This window comes from Ostrea edulis, chromosome 7, assembly GCF_947568905.1.
Source record: "Ostrea edulis chromosome 7, xbOstEdul1.1, whole genome shotgun sequence".
Taxonomy (NCBI): domain Eukaryota; kingdom Metazoa; phylum Mollusca; class Bivalvia; order Ostreida; family Ostreidae; genus Ostrea; species Ostrea edulis.
The window spans coordinates 1213354-1231483 of record NC_079170.1 but is presented as its reverse complement, the minus strand read 5'-3'; the positions used below and the strand labels follow the sequence as shown (position 1 = coordinate 1231483).

General features: G+C 35.4%; 1 protein-coding gene across 2 annotated transcripts in view; it reads left to right on the top strand.

Annotated features, from left to right (window-relative positions):
- The window catches only part of LOC125655130 (tripartite motif-containing protein 55-like), a 32931-nt gene extending 16576 nt beyond the window's left edge, over window positions 1-16355 (top strand). For both annotated transcript variants that reach the window (XM_056142974.1, XM_056142976.1), the window contains one exon: window positions 10727-16355. In XM_056142974.1, coding sequence (XP_055998949.1) covers window positions 10727-12407 — 1681 coding nt within the window. In that variant the 3' untranslated portion in view covers window positions 12408-16355. The remainder of the gene's footprint in view (window positions 1-10726) is intronic.
- Window positions 16356-18130: the final 1775 nt, after the last annotated feature.

Below are 18130 nucleotides of genomic sequence, written 5' to 3'. Positions count from 1 at the left end.
GATTTTCTTTAAAGAAAAAAGGGTAAAGTGTTTTGATTTTTTCCACAAAATGAAAAAATGCAACCTATTTTCCATTGTGAATGGGGCAGAATATAAAGCCATGAGAAGGTACCGATACACCCTGATTTTTTTTAGCTCACTTGAGCCAAAGCCTCAATAATGTGAGCATTTCTGATCAAAACTTTTTGTTGTTAGCTAACCTGAGCTGAAAGTTCAAGTGAGCTTTTGTGATTGCCTTTTGTCCATCGTCTGTATGTCCATCTGTAAAGTTTTTACGTTTTCGACTTCTTCCTAACCACTGGGCCAGAAAAATTCAAATTTACATGGAAGTTTCCAGACATTATGCAGATTCAAGTTTGTTAAATTCATGGCCCTTGGGTGTAGAGTGGTACCACAATAAGGAATCAAAGTTTTACATGAAAATATATAGGAAAAAGTCTTTCTCAATAACCACTAGTCCAGAAAAGTTCAAATTTATAAGGCAGCTTTCTGACATAGTGCAGATTTATGTTTCTAAAAATTATGGCCCACCGAGTAGGTTGGGGTCACAATAAGGGATCAACATTTTACATGCAAATATATAGGGAAAATGTTTGGATATGGGCCAAGATGACTCATGGGTCCCTTATTTTCACATTGCATTACAAATGTCACATCGGTCATGTGAAATTCATGTCCTATGGACATATTTCTAGTTATCCATTAATTTTGTCTGTTGGTATTATATTTCTCCCGAGATTGTTCGGAAATGTTATATCATTCCACGTAAACCTGTTCACATTTTAGCTCAAATCAGCGTTTCCGATCGCCTTTTGTCCGTTGTCTGTCTGTTTGTAAACCTTTTACATTTTCAAATTCCACTCCAGAACCATTGGGCCAATTATAACAAAACTTGGCGAAAAGCATCCTTGGGTAAAGGGCTTTCAAATTTGTTCAAATGAATGGCCATGCCTCCTTCAAAGGGGAGATAATCACAAAAATGCAACAATAGGGTGGGGTCATTTCAAAATCTTCTCAAAAACCACTGGGCCACAAGAGGTGACATTTACATGAAAGCTTCCTGACATAGTGCAGATTCAAGATTTTTAAAATCATGACCCCCGGGGGTAAGATGAGGTGACAATAGGGGATCAAAGTTTTACATACAAATATACATGGAAAATCTTTTAAAATCTTCTACTCAAAAACTACTGGGCGAGGAAAATGAAAATTTACATGAAAGCTTTCTGACATAGTGCAGATTCAAGATTCAAGTTTGTTAAAATCATGACCCCCGGGAGTAAGATGAGGCGACAATAGGGAATCAAAGTTTTACATACAAATATATAGGGAAAATCTTGAAAAATCTTCTCAACAACCACTGAGCCAGAAAAGCTGAAATTTACATGAAAGCTTTCTGACATAGTGCAGATTCAAGTTTGTTAAACTCATGACCCCTGCTGTTAGGATTGGGCCACAATAGGGGATCAAAGTTTTACATAACTAATGAATAGAAATAAATCTTTAAAAATTTTCTCCTTAAGGACCATTTGGCTAAAGAAGTTTACATTTGCACAAAAGCTTCCTGACATGGTGGACATTGAAGTTTGTAAAAATCATGGTCCCCGCGGGTAAGATGGGACCACCGTAGGGGATCAAACTTTACATACAAATACATAGGGAAAATCATTAAAAATCTTCTTCTGAGAAATCACTGGCCAGAAAAGATTACATTTACATGAAAGCTTCATGACATAGTGCAGATTCAAATTTGTAAAAATCGTGGCCCCCGGGAGTAGGTTGGGGCCACAATATGGATCAAAGTTTTACATGTCAATTTATGGGAAAATCTTTAAATATGACCAAAGGTGAACAATGTGGCCCATGGGCCTCTTGTTTCAGATTGACTTAATTATTTTTTGTTTAGACATGTCTATTTTAAATTTTTGTAATATCTTTTTCTGTACGTTCTGTCAGTACTATCTTGTGTATGTAACACAGAAAGAGAAACTGCTTGTATTTGATGCTGATATTTCTAATGACAGTGGTTTACATGTACTGACCTCAACTCAGGTCATCTGGTTGTCGTGAGAAACACATGTAGCGGTCAGCCGGGTTCGATCATTAGTGGTCAGATAGTTAATTTGGTAGAGCACCTGACTAGAGATTCAGGAGGTCCAGGTTCGAATTCCGACCTGGTCAGTTGCATTTTCCCCTTTTTTGTTGCACACATCATGTATTTCAAGCATAGATCATGTATTTGGAGATAAAGATGTTCATGTCGATAAAGTTATGAAATGATAGTGTAGATTGCAGGGAGGATCACTTGAAATATTATAAAGAGATAAACAAAATTGAAAGGAAATAGATCAACTGAAATATTATAAAGAGGTGAACACAATTTACTTAGTATATGAAATAAATGTTGTTTTGTCTCGTTTCTTATTTTGATTCAGAAAATAAAAATATATTATGTTTGGATGAATAAATGATTGAAAGTGAAAAAATCTTTTTGGCCTTCACTTTTACTTAGGTTAATTTTGATGGTATGAAAATGACACCTATTGATTTGGGGGTTAAAAGGTCAAGTACAGTGAACATGTACATATATGTACGAAATTGTTTGAAGAGGTTTAAAGGTTGCAACATTTGCATTTCATTTTATATTGAAATATTGATATTGGGTAGATGTGACAACAAAGGAGCTGGAAAGATATATAATAAATAAAAGAGAACAGTTTCTTGTTTTCGAGTAATGTACCTTAACACCTGAAGTCAATATGTTTAATACAAAAACTTGTAATGGGATGAGATTGATTGATTTTATTATGCCCCCCTTCATATTGGTTTGCACCTGTCGGTTGGTTGGTCGGTCGGTAGACCACATGTTGTCCGCTCAATATCTTGAGAACCATTCACTTGATCGTAATGATATTTCATGTGTGAATTGGTTATGAAAAGAAGAGGACCCCTATTTTTTTCAGGTCAAAAGGTTAAAGGTGAAGGGTCAATCTACTCTAGACATAGGAATATACTGTCCGCTCAATATCTTGAGAACCCTTTGCTTGACAGACATCAGACTTGGTACACTGGTACATCTTAAAAAGTGAATAACCCCTATTGATTTTGAAGTCACATGGTCAAAGGTTAAGGGTCAAACTGGACATAGGAATATATTGACCACTCAATGTCTTGAGAATCCTTTGCTTGACAGACATCAAACCTGGTACATTGGTATATCTTTAGAAGAAGATGACTCCTATTGATTTTATGGTCAAAGGTCAAGGGTCAAACTGGACATAGGAATATACTGTCTGTTCAATATCTTGAGAACCCTTTGCTTGACAGACATTAAACTTGGTACATTGGTACATCATCAGGAGAAAATTACACCTATTGATTTTGAGGGTGTGCGGTCAAGGGTCAAACTGGACATAGGAATATACTGTCCGCTCAATATCTTGAGAACCCTTTGCTTGACAGACATCAAACATAGTACACTGGTACATCTTCAGGAGAAGATGACTACTAATGATTTTGAGGTCACATGGTCAAGGGTCAAACTGGACATAAGAATATACTGTACGTTCAATATTTTGAGAACCCTTTGCTTGACAGACATCAAGCTTGTTACACTGGTACATCTTCAGGAGAAGATGACTACTAATGATTTTGAGGTCACATGGTCAAGGGTCAAGGGTCAAACTGCACATAGGAATATACTGTCCGTTCAATATCTTTAGAACCCTTTGCTTGACAGACATCAAACTTGGTACACTGGTACATCTTCAGGAGTTGATGAACCCTATTGATTATTAGGTCACATGGTCAATCCGCTCTTGACATAGGAAGATATTGTCTGCTCAATATTTTGAATTGATGATACTACTCTCAATTAAATGATGTGTATGTGTATACACCTATTCTAATATAATGTGGACACTTTTTCTGAAGAATTTAAAAAAAAATAAAGTTTTTAGAATACTTTTTTGAAAGATAGGTTATGAACGAAGAACATTCATAACATAAAATTTCAAAAATTTAACACTCAACCACAAATCATTAAAAAATAATGCTCATTGGAATAGATCTGTTCATTTTCAGTTTGTAATCTACGTTATCTACACAGTTTAGCAAAACATCTTAATTCAATATATTGTTACATTAAAAAAATTACTTGATTTTGAGAGTTTACAATGTACGAAAGTCTTTGATATACAAATTGTAAAATTAGTAAAGAAACATTTATATTATCTCTAGATTAATCAAACAATTCCTTATTCTTTAGAGCAATTGTTTCAGATCAAAGATTTTTTAACTCTATCACTGTAAAGAGAAGGAGAAAATTTTCTAAAGTGTTACATATAAATGATAGATCGACTTGTATAGTTATGAAATAAACAAAATATCGCACACTAATCTAAATGATAGTGTTACGATAGTGATCAAAAAGGAGATAACGTAGATTACAAATCGTCAATATTTCACAATCTTTGTAATGTAACTTAAATGAAAATGTCACATTTTAAAATTTGTTTTCTTTCTTTGAATTTTTAAAACAGCAGATTCAACTACTGTAGCAAGCTGGCAGCATTATTTTAATTTCTTGTTTCATTTTTATAAGTCTACGTGTAGTTCCTTGTGTAGTGCAAGGGAAGTTCATAAGGAATATATATATAAATACCATCACCTATATTCATATTTATTTTTTGATAAATAATAGCAAGTAAGCATACCTAACATTGAAATCGATAATCAGCAAACGGACGATTTTACTTGTTTCTATTTATATTCTTTATTCAGACAATGACAACAAATACGTAGCATATAAAATAATGGCATTATATGTTTGTCACATTGATACGTACTAGTATCACAGATGTTATTGTATTAAATTTATCAGAATTTGTATCACTTTATGACACCTTATTACAACAAGCGTTCAAACAGATTTACTTTTAGTTATTAAATGGTTTTGTTGCAGAGCGATTACGTAGATTACATTCTTATCCGTACGCTCGAAAATCCGACCGTTAAGAAGAATTGTCTTCAATATGTGTTTTATAGTTATAAAATATGGGTTTGATTTGTATAATTTATATAATTTTATGTTGAAATACGATTTTAATCCTTTAAGAATGAACATTTAATCCCAAACCATCTCGATTAAAATGCTGGTAACGTAGATTGCATCGTTCTTGGAGACATATGTTCATCAGTAATCGTAAATGCCTTAATGTCAAAACAATTCTGCATTTAATTCAGAATAAAAGCCGGTAATCTCCTCAAACTATTTGTATCAAAAATTTTATATTCAAGTGAAGTTAAGTGGTTATATACAGATGGCCTTATATGGTACCCTAAAATGTGACATGGCGAAATCCATGAAATCTTGCCCTTCCCGTGGTTGTCGTTAATAAATTTATAAAACTATGTGGACCACAGTTACAATTTTAATCACAACATGTGAAAGTTTGATGAAAAATGCAATTTCTATGAGTATTCTGCTTTTATCAACATGTTCAAGGCAAGGGGACAGGTTAATCAGTAAAGTGTCCACATTATATGAGAATAGGTGTTAATATATACAGAACATATATAAGAAAACATTTACAGGCCCGCTGGACTCCTGGGTTAAATATTTTTAGAAGCTAGATCCCACTGGCATCGGGCCACCGGTTAACATCGAAGACTGCGTGAAAGCTTCCTGACATAGTACAGATTCAAGTTTGTAAAAATCATAGCCCCCAGGGGTAGGTTTGGGTCACTATAGAAATCAAAATTTTACATGCGAATATGTAGGGAAAATCTTTAAATATGGGCCAAGGTGAGCAATGTGGCCAATAGGACTCTTGTTTATTTTTTGTTGTTTGATTTATTTTCAAATATGTTTGGACTTTCACAGAGACAAAGACTACATAGGAGAATAATTCAGCCAGATAATTTTTTCTAATGTTTACATTATTTTTTATTTGGAGATACTAGATGTTTCCCATTGGTGCAAACATATTACACATTTATCTCAGAGAGGGCAAACAGACACAAGCAATACGTGTTTATAGATTTTATTTGGCAATAAAGGGCACCGCTGATTAAAGTATCAAAAGCAAACAAATCAAGTTCAAATTGTGGGCTGCCTCACACAAATAGCAAGCCCTAAAAGCATCATATCAAAGTCAACATCAATTAGGGATGACCTTGACCCTGGGAGATGTAGAAGTCAAGGTCAAATTTAAAAACAAATTCAACATATGACCTTCACCTTGGGAGATACAGAGATCAAGGTCGAGATTCAAACACATCAAACAAACATGGCCTTAAGCCTGGGAGGAGCAGAAATCAAGGCCGAATTTTCAAATCAAATGTCATATTTTTCACATGTACATAATAAGCCGATCGTTGGGCAATGTGCTCATCCGTCACACCAAAGTCATTTATTTGGGAGAGTGTAACCTGAAAGATAAAACAAGCACAAGCAGTATTCTGGTTTCAGAAGAAAAAGCAAAGACAACAGAACAATTCAGGTTGCGTGGGTTTGGGTTTTGAAAATTCAGATATTAAATACAAATTCTTGTGAAATAGGAGAACACCAACCTGTGTGTAGCAGTTATAAATGGAAAAGGTTGATTTAATCCGGGGCACTTAATTTATATATGCCCAAGGGAAGTAATTGGAGAGCAATGAAAGACAACTCAAATAGTTTGCAGCCTTCGATAACAGCATTTTATGTGAACATGCGTATCACATAGATGCCAAATTATTACTGAACCCTATCCAATTGAAAAAAAATGTATCAATTTTAATTTTGAAGGTTTTGCAGGGACTATATTTTGTGGCGAAAGGATTGATTAATCAAAACGTTCTAAATCTGCATGACATTACAGTTTGTCTTTCATCCAATATATTTTCTATTTCTATACTCCTAAACGTGTATTTTAGTTTAAAATTTCATGATAAAAGTAGATGAGACTTGAAATTAGTTCAAATGTTGTAATATATAAATTTGATTGATATATTTTTCCAAATAGAAAAAAAGTTCAAATTAATTTACTTGAAATTTTGTATAAAAATCCAATAATTTCGCCAATAATTTAAAAATTTGGTCTCCAACCCCCACTTTTTTTAGTTCTATTTCAAATCCTAAGAGAAGACCTTGAAAAACATGTGAAATTTTATAAATTGACATTACTCCTAATATGCACTTTTAAACTCTCAAATTTGAGGTCATGAGTGTTTTCGGATATCAGGTGCAAAAAGGTCATTATTTATTTCCATTACCAGTATTAAACTTTTTTTATTTGTAGTGTTAGAAGACATGATTATGTATCTATTTTAATTAATGATTGATTTGTGTTGCTTATCATATGTTGTGTTGACACCAACAGACAAATCAAGTTTAATTGAATAAAGAGGTATAGCGCTTTTGCTGACGAAACGGCTGACTCAGAAAACTAAAAGGAAAACACCGGTTTCTAATAATAGACTGGCATGTAATGTTTAAATACAAGTCCATCGTTTTTGATATTTCGTTAACCAAGATAAATAACTGCTGTAGTTTAGCATTACTGACATTTATATGACTCATTCTTTGATCAATAAACCATGTTCCTATGTGGAATGATGAATGGTACAATATTTTCATAGTTGCATTCATATCACACAACAACCCTTTTACATATTACTTAGCTCACTGTCTTTTTCTGCAGCGCCTTTAATAGATTTTATCAGTTCATTTGCCTTTGGTTGATAATTCGAGTGTTTAGCTTTGCCTAAATATCATATGGCAGTTGTTACATGAGTTTTTTAGTCCCCTACCGATGAAGTCGAAGGGGACTTTAGGTTCGCGCTCCGTGCGTCTGTCCGTCAGTCCAGTTTTCCGCCTTTTTTTCTCTGTTCTTGCAGATATTTATTTGATATTTGATATTTTGCTCTGCCATACCACGTTACAGATTAAGTTCCATTTTTTTTCACGGTCCGATGATTTTTCACATAGTTATGGCCCTTGGACTTAGAAAAGAAAAGTAGCATGAATTATTAGTTTTCCAGACTTTTTTGTTGTGCTAGCAGATATTCATTTGATATTTGGTACATTACTTTGCCATAACAAGTTAGAGATCAAGTTTGAATTTGGTCCCGGTCCATTGATTTTTCACTTAGTTATGGCCCTTGGACTTCGAAAAATAGCATGGATTATCAGTTGTCCGGACTTTTTTTTTTTTACGTGTTTGCAGATATTCATTTGATATTTGCTACATTGCTTTGCCATAACAAGTTGCAAATCAGGTTTGAATTTCGTCTCGGTCCATTGATTTTTCACTAAGTAATGGCCCTTGGATTTAGAAAAATAGCATGAATTATCAGTTTTCCATACTTTTTTTTGTAATGATTGCAGATATTCATTTGATATTCATGATGATTGCTTTGCCATAACAAGTTACAGATTGATTTTGAATTAGTTTTCTTGGTCTAGTCTTTGTACCTGAGTAGTAGTTGATTTCCAACCACTCCTATCCTGGTTTCCCAATCTTCCCTTTTACCATAACTTTAGTCTCGCAATGAACTTCGAATATTGTTGAGGTACCTTAATTTTTGCCTCCGGTAATGGATTATGTATTTGTATGCAATACTCTCAGAATGCTTGTTTATGTTTACTTTTGAGAATTCAAACTGCATAACAGTTATTTTTCCTCCCTTGACCTATTTTTACTTATTACATGCTATGCATTTGTGCCCCTTTTCTTGTAGTATTTGTTTAGCTTTTCGTCAGCCACATTGCTATTTGAAAATCCTATGCATACAGGAGCAGGTTAGTGTAAACAAATGGAACTACAGAGATCTCAGAATAAATTCCTTTTCTTTAAGTCGTAATTGCAAATATTGGAAGTTATGATGAAAATGACTAATATTTGTTATGATATATGTATCACATTTATATAAAACACACAAATACACCACACACACAAGAAAACAACCAAAAAAAGATGTAAAGCAAAAAAAAAATAGATTAGGAAAATATTGGACTTGAACTCGGAATGTATGCTTTAAGTGTAAGATTACCGAGCACCTAAACCACTAGGCCACCCAGGGATGCAAGTTTAAAGGTTTCACGTTTGGCAGGCTGCTAAATGTCGAGAAAATTTTGAGAACGATTTTTTCATATTTTAGCCATTTTCAACAAGAGGGCCACCTTACAGTCATACTCAAGTAAAACAATTTCAGTGTTTTATTTCTGGTTTAGGGTGGCCTTTTGCAACAGTTTGCAATTTTTGAGGCCCATCACGTTACATCTACACTGATTTTGACTGCGGATAACTCCGTTTACCTGATCAGGATATAGGGCTCACGGCGGGTGTGACCGGTCAACAGGGGATGTTTACTCCTCCTAGACACCTGATCCCACCTCTGGTGTGTCCAGGGGTCCGTGTTTGCCCAACTATCTATTTTGTATTGTTTATAGGAGTTATGAGATTGATCACTGTTCGTTATCTTCACCTTGCATCTACTATATACTCTATATAATCACGGTGATGTTTACGCTTATCAAATAAAGATACTATCAACATATAGATATGTTTATTGCGTAATTTGGGTAACCACAAGTATAAACTGACATTATATAGTAGAATATTTGCAAAAAAATGATATTCAAGAAAGAAGTATTTATGTAGGTGAAATTGCATACCAAGTGCGCTATGCTTTTTTAAGTGTAAAAAGGTCATGTTTAGAACACTGTAGCTCAGTAACAAGTGTTGAAACCCCAGATTTTCTTTTTAATTTCCTAATTCTCCTTCAATGTAGAAATCAAAAATACACTTCCCAAAAAAATTGACGTTACTCGAAATCTCAGGTGCGAACCTCTTTAAAGGCAATTATAAATTGCTTTTATTTCATTTGAGTAATTTTATTTTTCAATTTACTTTAGACCTAAAATATTATTCTGATTATAGTTTTAAATCATAACAAAGTCGAAATTGGAAATCATTAACGTCTTAACATCAGAATTAAAAACTATTTCCGCGAGTGGATAACAGTGAGTTGATACCTGTTCAATCAGAAGGACAATCCAAGTTAACCTTTTAGCATGTTTAATTTGAGTTCAGTTGTTACCAAGAATTGATTGATTGATTGAATATTGTTTAACGTCTCTCTTGAGAATATTTCACTCATATGGAGACGTCACCACCGCCGGTGAAGGGGTGCAAAATTTAGGCCTATGCTCGGCGCTTATGGCCATTGAGCAGGGAGGGATCTTTATCGTGCCACACCTGCTGAGTTTTTGCAGTCTCATTTGAAGGATCTCCCCATTTAGTCGCCTCTTACGACAAGCAAGGGGGTACTGAGGACCAAGAATTGAAAACATTGGATCAAAGTTGATTAAACAGTGGCAGATTTAGAGCCCCCCCCCCCCCCCCCCCCCCCCCCCAACACGCACACACACTTTTCGCTAAATATGTACAAGACATAACTGGTATAAATAGATGGAGACTCCAGATTTTACATGTGGGCTCCCATTTTGAAAATCCTGGATCCGCCACTGATGAAAAGTAAATACAAATTGATCAAATAGTTTGAAATATTTGTACTGACTATATGACAGTTTTGAATTAAGATTTGGTGGTATATATGATTTATGTGTTTGATCTTTTTTATATATATGACGGGTCTATATAAAACTTTCTAACTAGTATACTTATTTAACCAAAATTGTTGTGTTACAGTTAATAAATTTCATATTCTTCAATTGTAGAACATATAGAGTAGCCATGGACCCTCACCGCAGTGCCCAAGATGTTGTCCGATGTGACCTATGTGAGACGGCTATAGTACAGATGTACTGTGATTTCTGCCACGTCAATCTATGCATTGCCTGTATAGGAAAACACATTGTTGATGACTATCAAAAACACATAGTGGTACCATTCCAAAAGCGAAAATCTACATTGATCTATCCAAAGTGTAGCAGACATCAAACCGAAAAATGTAAATTTCATTGCAAGGAATGTGACATGTCTGTCTGTTCTTTGTGTACTATATCTGCAGATAAACACAAGGGCCATACATTTTCCATTCTTTCTGAAATCTACAAGAACAAAAAAGCAGACATTACAAAAGATTCAGAGGAGATAGAAAACATTATTTCTCCAACATATGAAGAAATGTCCACTGATTTAGAAACTCAAATAACCAATTTGGATGGAGAATATGTGAAATTTACAACAGTATTCACAAAACATGGAGAGGAATGGCACAAAGAAATTGACAATGTCATCAACAAAATGAAACATGAAATAGAAGAGATGAAAATCAAACACCTGGAAATTCTGAAGAAACATTTGGATGAAATAAAGCAGATACAGTCCCTTATTGAGCAATCACTGATTACTCTGGGGAAAATGGAGGAATCCAATGAAGTGTCTGTGACCATGGAATACAGATCCCAAAACAAAGAATTCAGAAAACTTCCTCCCAAAGTCCGAGTCTCCCTGCCTACATTTAGTCCAAACACGATAGACAGTGAACAGCTTTACAAGTCGCTGGGATCTTTGATACCATTATCATTTACCAGAGATGAAAATGGCTACACACTGAAGAAAGCAGAAACCTCACCCAAAGAACTGATGGATGAACCAGAGCTCGTCGCTACAATAAATACTGGGTATAAAGACTTCCGCAGTGTTACCTGTCTGAGTGAAGAAGAATTCTGGACAAGTGCAGAAGTCAGTGATATGAAATGCTTTAATGTTCAAGGTACAGTTATCAATACAATCAAAACAAAATCAGGGGGACCACCAAATGATATAGCGGTGACAAGTGATAGGGATCTAGTGTACTCTGATAGTACAACAAACACTGTGAATAAAGTGAAGAGTGGACAGACAGAGGAGGTGATCAGACTACAGGGCTTGATACCCACTCAACTCTGTGTCACCTCCTCTGGTGATCTCCTGGTTACTGTGTACAGTGATGATCAAACACAATCCAAAGTTGTCCATTACTCAGGTTCCACAGAGAAACAAACAATCCAGTATGATGATGAGGGGAAGCCTCTATATTCAGGAAATAATAAAATCAAATACATCAGTGAGAACAGAAACCTGGATATCTGTGTGGCTGACACAGAAGCTTGTGCAGTAGTGGTGGTCAACCAGAATGGAAAACTCCGATTTAGATACACTGGTCATTCTTCTACTACCAAAAACAAAGCATTCAGACCGCGGGGAATCACAACAGACATTCAGAGTCAGATCCTGACAGCAGACCGTGATAACCACTGTATCCACATTCTGGACCAGAATGGACAGTTCCTCCGCTATATAGACAACTGTGATCTGAATAATCCATTCAGTTTATGTGTGGACAAAAGTGACAACTTATTTGTTACTGAGTTTAATAGTGGAAATGTGAAGAAAATCAAATATCTACAATAAATACTATTGTTTATAGGCAAGTTAGAGACTTCAAAATATTTGAGGTAAAAATGGTTAAAACTTATTTCATCTGCCAGGATGTGTGGAGAATGATTCGGAGATTTCGAAATCTCAATTGTAAACACTCTACCCCAGACTTAACTTCTTTAAATTATCTGGATGACAAATTATGTAATGTATGTCCAACTTCTAAAACACAACAAATAACAAACTTTGCTGATAGCAGATCTTATTGGAATGTTATCTCACAAATCAAGTTGTATGATGGCAGCATCCTATCATTCCTATGTTAGACATTTTTATGGCCTGGTATGAATATACCCGGGTCATGTAGTGTTTGTCATGTCCGTCCTTCTGTCACACTTTGTGTTTAGCTCAGTTTCAAAGAAACTATACAAGATGTTTTCATCAAACATTACATTCTGATACATATTAGTATCATCTATACAACTGCATCAATAATTTTGACCTTGACATTTCCTGTGACCTTGACCTCACTTTTTCATATTTGATGTTTAGCTCAGTTATAAAACAAGTATTCAAGTATTGACACTATTTTTATGAAAACTCTTACACTGATGCATATTAGTGGTAAAAATTCAACTGTGGCATTATTATATGACCTTGACCTTCCTTGTGACCTTGATATCACTAGTTCCTATTTTGGTGTATAGGTCAATTTCAAAGCAGCTATTGACAATATTTTATGAAACCTTTTACACTGATACATATTAGTGGTAGCTATTCACTGTGGTATTATTTTATGACCTTGACCTTCCCTATGACCTTGACCTCACTATTTCCTATCTTGGTGTATAGCTGAGTTTGAAAGCAATTAATGAAGATTGTTTTCGTCCCTTTCTTAATATAGCCAGGACATATAATAGAGGATCAGATTTACAAGTCAAATTTTAATTATACCCCACGAAGTTGCGAAGGGTGTAATATTTTTGAACCGTCCGTCATCCCTGTTTTGTTAGCGCAACTCCTTTGAGAACATTCAACAGAAGTTTGTGAAACTTTGTAGTTAATAAGGACACACTGTGTAGATGTGAATATTCCCAGGAAATTCAGATTCAATAATTTTTCTGGCAGTTATGCAGTGCCCCTTTTGAACTTAGAATTTCGAGCCCGTTTGTCCTGTTCTTGTCAGCGCAACTCCTCTGAGGCCGCTCAACAGAATTTCATGAAACTTTGTAGCTAATGAGGACACACTGTGTAGATGTGCATATTCCCAGGAAATTCTGATTCAATATTTTTTTTCTGGCAGTTATGCCCCTTTTGAACTTAAACACAACTCAGATTTACCTATATAAAGGCTAGCACCACACCAGACTAAGTTCACTAAAGGTTTAAACCCTGATACTAACACAACAAAGTGTATTCCCTATTGTGAAAACACTGCATTTCTCTTCTAATTCATGATATGGTGAATGAAAAAGTGTGCAGCAATTTTCTGTCTCTATTAAAAAGCTATAAAGTTTTTTTTACATGAAGATATTTCCCCTTCAATCGCACCTATGGTCATCCTTAATCTGCATGATTTTCTTTAAAGAAAAAGGGTTTAGGATTTTGATTTTCCATTGTGAATGGGGACAGAATATCAAGCCATAAGAAGGTAGCGATACACCGTGATTTGTTTTTTTTTAGCTCACTTGAGCCAAAGGCTCAATAATGTGAGCATTTCTGATGAAAACTTTCCGTTGTTAGCTAACCTGAGCTGAAAGCTCAAGTGAGCTTTTCTGATCACCTTTTGTCCGTCGTCTGTCTGTCCATCTGTAAACTTCTTACGTTTTCGACTTCTTCTCCCGAACCACTGGGCCAGAAAAGTTCAAATTTATATGGAAGCTTCCTTACATTGTGCAGATTCAAGTTTGTTAAATTTATTGCCCTTGGAGTAGAGTGGGACCACAATAAGAAATAAGTTTTACATGAAAATATATAAGGAAAAGTCTTGATAAATCTTCTCAAGAACCACTAGTCCAGACAAGTTCAAATTTACAAGACAGCTTTCTAACATAGTGCAGATTTATGTTTCTAAAAATGATGGCCCACTGGGTAGGTTGGGGTCACAATAGGGGATCAAATTTTACATGCAAATATATAGGTGAAATTTTTTAATATGGGCCAAGGTGACTCATGGGTTCTTTATTTTCATATTGCATTACAAATGTCACATCGGGCGGGGTATTCATGTCCTATGGACATATTTCTAGTTGTCCATTAATTTTGTTTGTTGGTATTATATTTCTCCCGAGCTTTTAGAAAATGTTTTATTATTCCATGTAAACCTGTTCACTTTTTAGCTCACCTGAGCTGAAAGCTCAAATGAGCTTTTCTGATCGTCTGTTGTCCGTCGTCTGTTTGTAAACTTTTTACATTTTCGACTTCTACTCCAGAACCACTAGGCCAATAATAACAAAACTTAGCAAAACGCATCCTTGGGTAAAGGGCTTTCAAGTTTGTTCAAATGAAGGGTCATGCCCACTTCAAAGGGGAGATAACCACAAAAATAGGGTGGGGTCATTTAAAAATCTTCTTCTCAAGAACCACTGGGTCAGAAGAGCTGAGATTTACATGAAAGATTCCTGACATAGTGCAGATTCAAGTTTGTTAAAATTATGACCACCGGGAGCTGGATGCCCCGGGGCCACAATAGGGGATACAAGTTTTACATACAAATATATAGGAAAAATCTTTAAAACCCTTCTTCTCAAAAATTACTGGGCCAGGAAAGTGGAAATTTACATGAAAGCTTTCTGACATAGTGCAGATTCAAGTTTGTTAAAATCATAACCCCCGGGAGTAAGATGAGACAACAATAGGGGGATCAAAGTTTTACATACAAATATATAGGGAAATCTTGAAAAATCTTGTTCTCAATAACCACTGAGCCAGAAAAGCTGAGATTTACATGAAAGCTTTCTGACATAGTGCAGATTCAAGTTTGTTAAACTTTTTACCCTTGGGGTTAAGTTTTACATAACTAATAAATAGAAATAAATCTTTAAAAAAATTCTCCCAAAGAACCATTAGGCTAAAGAAGTTTACATTTGCACAAAAGCTTCCTGACATAGTGGACATTGAAGTTTGTAAAAATCATGGTCCCCGCGGGTAAGATGGGGCCACAGTAGGGGATCAAATCTTTACATACAAATATATAGGGAAAATCATTAAAAATCTTCTTCTGAAAAATCACTGGCCAGAAAAGTTTACATTTACATGAAAGCTTCATGACATAGTGCAGATTCAAATTTGAAAAAATCATGGCCCCAGGGAGTAGCTTGGGGCCACAATGTGGATAAAAGTTTTACATGTCAATATATAGGAAAGTCTTTAAATATGAGCCAGGGTGACTCAGGTGAGTAATGTGGCCCATGGGCTTCTTGTTTCAGATTGACTGATCTATTTCTTTGAGACATGTCTATTTAAAAAAAATTGTAATATCTTATTCTGTCAGTACTATCTTTTGTATGTAGCACAGAAAGATAAAATGTTTGTATTTGATGCTGATATTTCTAATGACAGTGGTATACATGTACTGACCTCAGCTCAGGTCATCTGGTTGTCGTGAGAAACACATGTAGCGGTCAGCCGGGTTCGATCATCGGTGGTCAGATAGCTCAGTTGGTAGAGCACCTGACTAAAGATTCAGGAGGTCCAGGTTTGAATTCCGGCCTGGTCAGTTGCATTTTCTCCTTTCCTGTTACACACATCATATATTTCAAGCATTGATCATGTATTTGGAGATGGAAGATGTTCACGTCGATAAAGTTATGAAATGATAGTGTATATTGCAGGGAGTATTACCTCAAATATTATAAAGAGGTGAACACAATGAAATAGATCTTGTTCTGTCTCATTTCCTATTTTGGTTCAGAAAAAAAATGTTTTATGTTTGAATGAATAAATGATTGAGGTGAAAATAAACAGTCTTTTTGGCCTTAACTGATTTTCTCTTTTACTTTTATTTTGATGATATGAAAATAACACTTATTGATTCTGGGGTCAAAGGGTCAAGTACAGTGAACATGTACATATATGTAAGAAATTTGTTGAAGAGATTTAAAGGTTGCAACATTTGCATTTCATTTTCTATAGAAATATTAATATTGGGTAGATGTGATAACAATCTTCTTTAGTGATTTTAGGGTCAACATGTTGAAGGAGTTGGAAACAGATATATAATAAATAAAAGAGAACAGTTTCTTGATTTCGAGTAATTTACCTTAACACCTGAAGTCAATATGTTTAATACAAAAGCTGGCCATAGGATGAGGTTGGTTCATTTTATATTGTTTAACATTCCTCTCGAAAAATTTTCACTCATATGGAGACGTCACCATTGCAGGTGAAGGGCTTTGTGATATCACTATGCCTTTGGTGCAATCTAATTAAAATTAGATCCTTTGATCCGCTCACGTATATCGCTAATCAGTAGCTTTATATATCTATATCAGGCGCAACTGCGTACACATCATATAAGAGAGATAGAGATAGAGTTTTTGCCGTTAAAATATCCCATTGTGCCTGGAAACGAGGCCGGGCCTTCTTGAAAATCCGGGGATGGTTAGGTCCTCCAAAAGGTGATGGATGGGTCCATATCCTCTTCCTCCAGTCGATCGCTCACGGATCACAGTATAATCAGGGGAAAGGCTTCTTAAAGATAGCTTGATATTCTTCATCTGTGGCCGATCGACCCTCGGATCTCCCTCAGTAAAATCGTAGAGACGGTCTTCTTAAAGGCTGTGTTGAGGATGCGGCAAAGGAGGTACGAGGGAGCCCCACACCGGATCCAGTGCAGAAACTCACCAACTCTGTGCTTCAATTTGTCTAAATGATTTAGATAGTCGCCTAAACTTCCTTATTAATTGACCGAAAGCAGAAGGATAGGTGTGTGTGCAAAGATATTTATCGCCGAAAGTGTTTAACGTGGAGTTGACCAAGCTCGCACGTCCATGACTTTATGAGAAAACCACAGAAGACGCGTTAGACTACTGCCTTTAAGAGATAGTTGGCCTCTAGTACCGATGCGTTATTGTATAAAAATTACTTGAAAGAATTTAAGTGCATGTGTGCCTAATTTAAACTATAACACAGAGAGCTTTATACCCTATTAAGGAGCATACTTTTATTCATAATAGAGGGAATAGGATTCTGAATCCTATATTTAATCCAGGATATGCCTGGATATATCAAAATAAATTAATAATAGACCTAAATGGAAAGTTTTAATATTAAGGACTTAGAGATGTAGTATTTGAGTGTTGGCTGTGATTTGTGGGGGGTTTTTAGGGAACGATATGCATCTTAGTCTTTTTTTTTTATTTTCACATTATATAAAAGGAATTAGTTGAGGGGGGTATATTATTTTGGTAAAGGCATAAGCTGAAACTGCCAAGGGTAAGTGATATGTTTATGGTATGTTTGGGTATTTTGGTGTATAAATTTAATGGCGGTGGGCATGCGTTATAGCCGGGAACATACAGTTAACAGAAGTGACTGATACCTCCAGCGGCCCTTAAAGGTTAAAAAGAATAACTGTCAGCCACTCCTGTCACCAGAGGTGTTAATTCAGGAGTGTCTGACAGTTGAGGGTGTCAGTAAGACAAATTCTGACCTGACATAGTGCCAACCCACACAAACCGCTACGATGATAGAGGATGATGAAGTGGAGAGTGAGAGAAGATGCAACCAAAAGCAAATGGCCGATTCCTACCCCA